General features: G+C 35.6%; 1 protein-coding gene across 1 annotated transcript; it reads right to left on the minus strand.

Moving 5' to 3' along the window:
• Window positions 1–1,098: 1,098 nt before the first annotated feature.
• LOC131653651 (uncharacterized) lies at window positions 1,099–6,591 on the minus strand. The gene is made up of 7 exons (XM_058923905.1): window positions 4,729–6,591; window positions 3,236–3,326; window positions 2,749–2,906; window positions 2,615–2,666; window positions 2,415–2,497; window positions 2,239–2,332; window positions 1,099–2,036 (listed from the first exon to the last, which is right to left on the minus strand). Exons 1-7 carry the CDS (start codon window positions 6,289–6,291, stop codon window positions 1,438–1,440), a joined length of 2,640 nt encoding a protein of 879 aa, XP_058779888.1. The 5' UTR covers window positions 6,292–6,591; the 3' UTR covers window positions 1,099–1,437.
• Between the last annotated feature and the right edge of the window lie 801 nt (window positions 6,592–7,392).

A 7,392-nucleotide genomic window follows, 5' to 3' on the forward strand; every position in this document is an offset into this window, starting at 1 on the left:
TAACTTTGGGGACTAAAGCCAAAAAGATTTTAACATTGAGGGATCATTCCCAAGAAAAAAAGATACAGAGACGAAAATAAAAAACACGCTAAATTACAGGGACCAAATGACTATTTAAGTCTATAGACTATGAATCGAAACTTTACCGTACCATTTCATCAGAAAAATGAGAATCAAAATCTCGTACTTTGGAACAAAATACGGAACACCACCCTTAAGATCCTAATTTTTTTGTTTTTCTATTTTATTTGATTTATTTTATGGTTTCATATTTTTGGAAAAAATCCGTAATACTTTGTAGACTCTTAATTTGATTTTATTTGATTTTTAGTTATATATTCAGATTTTACAATTTTATTTGAAACATTTTTCAATTTTTCAACTGTCTTTCTCAATAGAGACAATGTTGATATATACATATTTGTTGCATTGATGTGTGAATACTAAGTATGCCTGTCTAGTTACACCAAATATTAAATTTAAAAAAAAAAAAAACACACAAGACACTTTACTAATATGCATATCCGAAAACATTATTTTTCATTAAAAAAAATGTTTTTGAATATGCATATTTGAAATTAAATATAATAAAGTGTTTCACTCATTTGCTTTCAAAAAAAAATGTTTTTGAATATGCATATTTGAAATTAAATATAATAAAGTATTTGAAAATGTCGCATTCGAGTAAACATCTCCGAAATTAAAGGCATTTTTGGGATTTCACCTTAAGATTTGTGAGAAGGTATAAAGGTGAGAAAATAAATTGCTGAACTTGTTATTAAGATGAAATGTGAATTATACCCATTTCAATTCTTAAGCATAAAATTGGTGAGTCATCATCAGAACATACAGCATTTCAGATGCATTGCATGATTAAATTCTATGAACTCTTAATCGAGTGATTTGGAAATTACAACAAAGACACCCCCCAAAACAGAATAGCCAATTAGCATCATCATAGCTCTAACATGCCTGAAGTATGTTTTTCTAGACTGAACAATGGATTTGGAGAGGCTAACACTTCTATGGTACTTATTGCAAACTGATACTTTGACAACATATTGAACTCATTAACAAAAAAAAAAAAAAAAACAAGTGTAAAAGAATCATCATTTCTAATTTCAATAAGCTTTGCAATACTCGCGTTACTCTACATTTACCGATTACATCCATCGGTTTCTAAATTTCTGGTGTACCTTTTTTTTTCTTTTTTGTTTGACAATGTTTCCCCCCTAAGTGCGTGAATGAAATGATAACCTATCTTCATCCAATAAGCACAAGAACAAGGAAATAAATGAAACCCTGCTAATATTACAAACCTCACCCACTTTTCTGTACAGTTTAGTGCCAGCTAATGGAGAAGGTGATCTCAACTTCCTTCTGAGTTGATATCATCTCACTCTCCGCCATGCCATATAGCCATACATATATTGCCTCTTATATTCGCAGTGGCAATCCAAAATTTTGGAAAGTTCTAATCTCACCTCGTAGACCGGCAGTAACAATCACCATGCCCCAAGCTGACATTTTTTGACTTACCCCATTTGAGAAATCCGTACTTACGCGAGGGCTTTGATGATTTCTAGCAGCCAGGAGAAGTTTTTCCTCTGGCCATGTTGCAGAAATTCTATCAAAAAAGTAACTGTTTGTCGCACTCGCAATGGTTGCATGATGCGGACTATTGTAACCTGAAGCAGACCGTGAACCCTCAACACCAAAGTTTTCCTCTACAGGAGTAGGAGGATGATTGGCTGATGCGATTTCATCGTTATTGTTATCAAGCTCTTGTTGTTCTCCAGAAAATGTATCATGCATGTCCCATGCATCACCCATACCAGGCCAGGGAATGGCCACTGACACATCTTTACAGTGAAAATGTTCATAGGACTGTGTCACGGTGACACTTTTACTTCTGTTAGGTCTGCAATCGGCTTCGTTTTTCCAGATGTATACATGGGAATCCTCACTTGCTGCAACAATATACTTGCCATTTGCTGTGAGGGAGGCTGAAATCTGACTACTTGCGTTCCGAAAACCTGCACAAAACTTACATCAGTTTGATCAGCAAGAACAATAAATATATACTATAGACCTGCAGAGGTAGCAAGCATGCACCACCAAAAGTCCAAAACAGTTGTAAAAGCAATGCTTTGACCATATAATCAAACACCATTTATCATGCAAATGAAAGCAATTTATCTAAATAAATATGACTTGACCTTAGCTAGTGCTACGCACCTTTAAACTTATGAACCAGATCAATACCATCAACAACCCGAATTCGAGAATCAGCAGAAGTGATAAGTACTTCCGATGAACTACCAGGGGCAAACTGTTCATAAAATCCAAATACAAAGACAATCATAAGCATCATAACTTAGGTACAATAGTAAGCCATTAAATCATTAAATTACCTGGAAACCAGTAATTTTCTTGTGATTTGATTTCTTTTTTTTGTTCTGCAAATTGATCTGACTTTTCTGTTGCAACTTATTTTCTGAATAGAATATAAAAACAAGACGATAATCAGTGGCCCCACAATTGAAGAATAGTGTTTAGATGAATAAACACAATTATAAAATGAAAGAAAAAAGAGAGGAGCAACTGACAGTACCAGATGTATTATATAAATGACAGCTACCCTTGTATGAACCAACTAGTGCACCCTGCAGAAAATTTAACTTAAGTTGTAACTGAACTGTTGAGTTTCTGAATGCTGAAATGGATGCATATTAACAGTGAACCAACCTGGCCATCAGGCGTATAACATGCAGCAGTGACCATCTCATGAAGATCAATCCAATCAACAACTTGTCGATCAGGAATGCTCCATATACGAACCTTAGCATCCAAAGAACCACTGATGAAGTATCTATCATCAACAGGATTAAACTGGATGCAAGTTACTGTGCCAGACAGAAAGCAGATTGAAACAGAAAGATATAATTAGCAGAGAAAAAAAAGAGTGAGTGGATTGAATTGCTTTGACTGCTAAATTTAACCACCCTATTGAGAATTAAAAAACTCCCGTATAATTAGTCATATATGCAAATTTTGATAAAACTATGCCTTGTACATAATTGATTACCCAATCTTAAAAATCGTTATCTTGAATTAAATTGGACAGGAATAGGATGGACTTCAAATTTAATTCTTTTTTACTAGGGAAAAGGCAGAAGAAGGGAGCCTAAAGGTAAGTGTATTGCATGATGATAGAGTGATCACATTTACTCACCATAGTCACTGTGTGAAAAAATCTTCAAACAAGACTTGCTAGATAAATGCCACAGCCGCACTGTTTTGTCCATTGAAGATGAGAGCAAGTGCTGTGCAAAATGTGGAATAAAAACATTACAAGAATGTCCAAAAAACTATTTAAATTTTAAAAATATTCAACAAACATCCATTGAAAAGCTAAACAAGTAAAGCAAGACATCCCCTGCCGCATTGAATCTTTTTAAAATTCAAACAAATTGTCTGAGCTAGCAACAATATCAATCATTATAATTCATTCTTCAAATTTAAGTTACTTCCAGAGGAATTCATCCTATGTGCACAAGTGTCACCGTAAACAATAAGACATGACTCAAATAGGAATGCATCCCCTCCAGCTCCAACGTATACTATAGGGGGCAGTTTGGCAAACTAAAGATATCAATTCAAAACTTTCAAGGGATTTTTATTCCCTCTGTAATAGGATTCAAACCTTTAAGTTTAATATGATTTCATAAAAACAATATAAACTAGAACCAGCTACAAATATTTTTTGTCTGTTTAAACATTGGGTGTGAAGTAGTTCAACAACAATATTAATTTGGTGATGTGAGCAAGTCAATTTTAAAAGTTCAAACACTTAATGAGCTATCCTAAGTAAGTTACTGACCTTACACATTCTATCTGTCGTTTAAGCAGTAATTTTTGTTCCCCTTTCCCTTATGTGCTAGCTAAGCTAAACTCTCTCCCATTCACAGTTCGCTATAGCATGCAATTGCAGTAAAAATTAGATATACGGGACCAGTGTTTTATTATCAAAGGAACATTAAATATAAAGAGATCTCTGAACACACTGCAAGCCTACCGTGTGTAAGTTCCCTCCCTAAACTGTTCAGTTTTAAATGTCTTCTTTCAAAGAAAGATCTAGAATCATAATGTAACTCTAGGAAAAATAAACCATTTTAGACCCATTAAAATCAAAGTTTATAAACAAAAACTTGAATCTGAAAAGAGTAGGAGAGAAGAAAAAGATCCAGAAATCTTTTCATTGGGACCGAACTGTTTCTATTTCTTCTAACAATACCTATTTTTAAGACAATATTAATGCAACCCAAATGAGAGTCACCAACCTAGCAATAATGCCTTGTGCATACACATTCCACGACACGATGATAGTCTGGGAACCTCCCCCAAACAACATAACAGACATTCCTAACAGTTAAATGTATACTAATGGTTCAGCCAATTGAAGACAATTCCACCCAAATATATATCAAATACTGGTTTGTGATATAAACTCAAGGAATAAAACTAAAAAAGGTTTAACAAAAGCAATTCATCAGTTCCTCACTCAATAATAGAAGCCCAATAATAAAACCTTTAACATGTGTAGTTGCATCAATTTCTAAAATCAACCAATGCCAACATAAGAGCGAACAGTAAACTTTACAAATATACACACCAAGGCATCGAAAACGCCTTAGCAATACCATACCAAAACAAACAGAAGCTAACCTGAGACTTAGACCAGGAGAGATCAAGCACATCATGCAAATGTCCCTGAAAGGAGCAAATGGGTTTTTCAGTGAGTGCAAACACATTTTCTGGGACCACAAACTGGTCCAAGCTCAACGACTTTCTACTAACAGACGATCTCCCCTTTCTCTTCCTCTCTGGAAGATTATCCGCCAAAGGAGACAACAAAGTGGGTTCCGGCGACCCATTCACAAGAAACAACATATTGACATTAACATCTTCCTGTTTCTCCATAAGCAACAACTCACCTTTCCTCTCAGACTCCACAACCCGCCAAACATGAATCACACAATCCTCACCAGCACTAGCAAGATACTTCCCATCTAAACTAAACTTAATACTCCAAATTGACCCATTATGAGCCTGAATCTCTTGACTCTTATACAATGCAGTTACCTCTTTACACGACTTCCCATATTGTCTCACTCTCACCCTCTCCGGCCCATGAAACGAACCATCCTGACTATCATCGGTAGCCGAACTCGACCTCCTACCGCCTTTCTCCGACGAAGTATCCCTCTCATCACTGCTCCGCCTCTCCTTATTCCCTGCCATCGAACTTGCAACACTCTTAATACTCTTCAACCAACTCGCCCCTTTCTTCTTCCCCTTAATAGAATTTCCATTCCCACTCCCATTCCCACTTCCACCACCACTACCACCACCTCCACTCCCCCCAATTCCATCCCCAGTCTCCTCGTGATTCTGCCGCCGCATAAGCTCCTGCACAATCGGCGAATGACCAACCGTCATCTCAAACTCCTCCATAGTCAACTGTCTCCCAGTCCCAACCTCCTTCACTTTATTCCACATTCCATCTTCTCTAACTTCCTTCACAACAAACTCCTTCCCATTGTCAAGATCTCTAATAGTACACGCTTGCTCTTCTTCCCCTCTTTCAATTCTTTCAATTTCACCACACTCCGCCTCACCAGCCTCCCCAGAAACCGCAATCTCCACCGTCGACACAACCGTCTCAACAACCTCCGCCGCAGAACCCGAACTCCCCGGCAAGAAATCAGCGCCGGAATGACTTCTTCTAGAATTATTCTTTCCAGACGGAGGTTTCCCGGGGGATCCGCCGGAATTACCGGGAGTAGAGTTATTTACATAACAAGAAGAAGGAGAAGAATAAGAAGAATTAGAAGGTTCATTGGAGAGAGAATTATTGTAACCGTCAGATTTAGATCGGAACATGGCATTGTAAGGAGGGATAGGGTTTCCGCGTGAGAGAGTCGGGTCGGAAGATAAACCTATGGTTTGGAGGAGACGGGTTCTTCGTTCGGAGACGGAGGTAGGTTGGGAGATCCATATGTCGTAACTGTTAAGGGCAAAATTGTAATTGCAAATACTGTTATTGTTATTGCAGTTCAGGATGTTGTTGTTATTATCTTGTTCGTCTTCTTGTTCTTGGTCAGAGTTGGAGTTGGAGCAGGAGCAAGAGGAGGAGAGAGAGAGTAAGCGGTCGTGTGATTCGTAAAAGAAATCTTGATGTTGATGGTGTTGTTGGTCTTGGTCAGGAAGCAGGGTGGGTTTGTTCATGGTTTAATGAGGGTGAGATTGGGATTGGGCATTCCCATTTCAATGAAAATGCCCTTCCCTGAGCAGAAGAATGTTGATTCGATCTGATCAAGGTTGGGGGACGTGGGGTGAGATGGATCCAATTGGGAGAAGGTTGATTTGGGAATGGAAGAGTTTGGAGAGAGTTGAGGGTGGAATGAGAAGAAGGAGTTGGGGTTGGGTCAGGGAGCAATGTTTCTGTGTGTGGAGAGAGAGAGAGAGAAAGAGAGAGAGGGGAACTTAGAGTTAGAGAAAGAGAAGGAGAGGTTTCCTTTGTGTGTTTTTTTTAATTAATTGTTTTTAAAATAAAATAAATATTTAAGATTCTTACCATAAGTAATATGGAGTGGTTGGGTAAATATAAAAGGTAAAATATGAAAACTAATCCATTGTTAATTTAAAATGAATTACGGCATCGATTTGTATTGTCTCAAGCTATTCGTCTTTAATAAACGCATTTGATAGTTGAGAAAAAATTTATGTTAAGGTAGTTATGATAGAATTCCAAATTAGACTAAATCAAACCATTAGAATTTACTCAAATTTAAACGGAATTAAAATTTAGTATATTGGTTTGGAATTTCAAACAAAACAAAACTGTTGAATAACAATTTTTTTCAAATCAAAATTTTTGTTATTCAGTAAAGAATCATTATAGTTTTTAATAAATTAAATTGATTTGATTATCTTTTTTTATGTTTGGAAGCAAACTGAAACAAATAAAATAAAGAAATATGTTGTTTTATTATTATTATTATTATTATTTTGCAATATATAAAGAAATATGTTGAATTTATCGTAATGTATTTACATGTTTATTTTAATGGCACAAAACCTTATTTAGTTTTAAGATTTTATATATTTTATTTTATTTATTTTTAAAATATCAATGTTGTTGAACTAAACCAATTAAGCTGTAATTTGATATATTTTTTTTTTGAAAAATTAAATAAAACAAACTGCTAGTTAGATTAAAGCTAAGTAGATTGAAAATTGCAAAGGAAAAAAATTTAGATACTATTCTTTAAGTATGGTTTTTATTATTTTTTAAATAAAAATATGATAAAGGTAATTAAATTTAAT

This window comes from Vicia villosa, linkage group LG2, assembly GCF_029867415.1.
Source record: "Vicia villosa cultivar HV-30 ecotype Madison, WI linkage group LG2, Vvil1.0, whole genome shotgun sequence".
In the NCBI taxonomy this organism is placed as follows: Eukaryota; Viridiplantae; Streptophyta; class Magnoliopsida; order Fabales; family Fabaceae; genus Vicia; species Vicia villosa.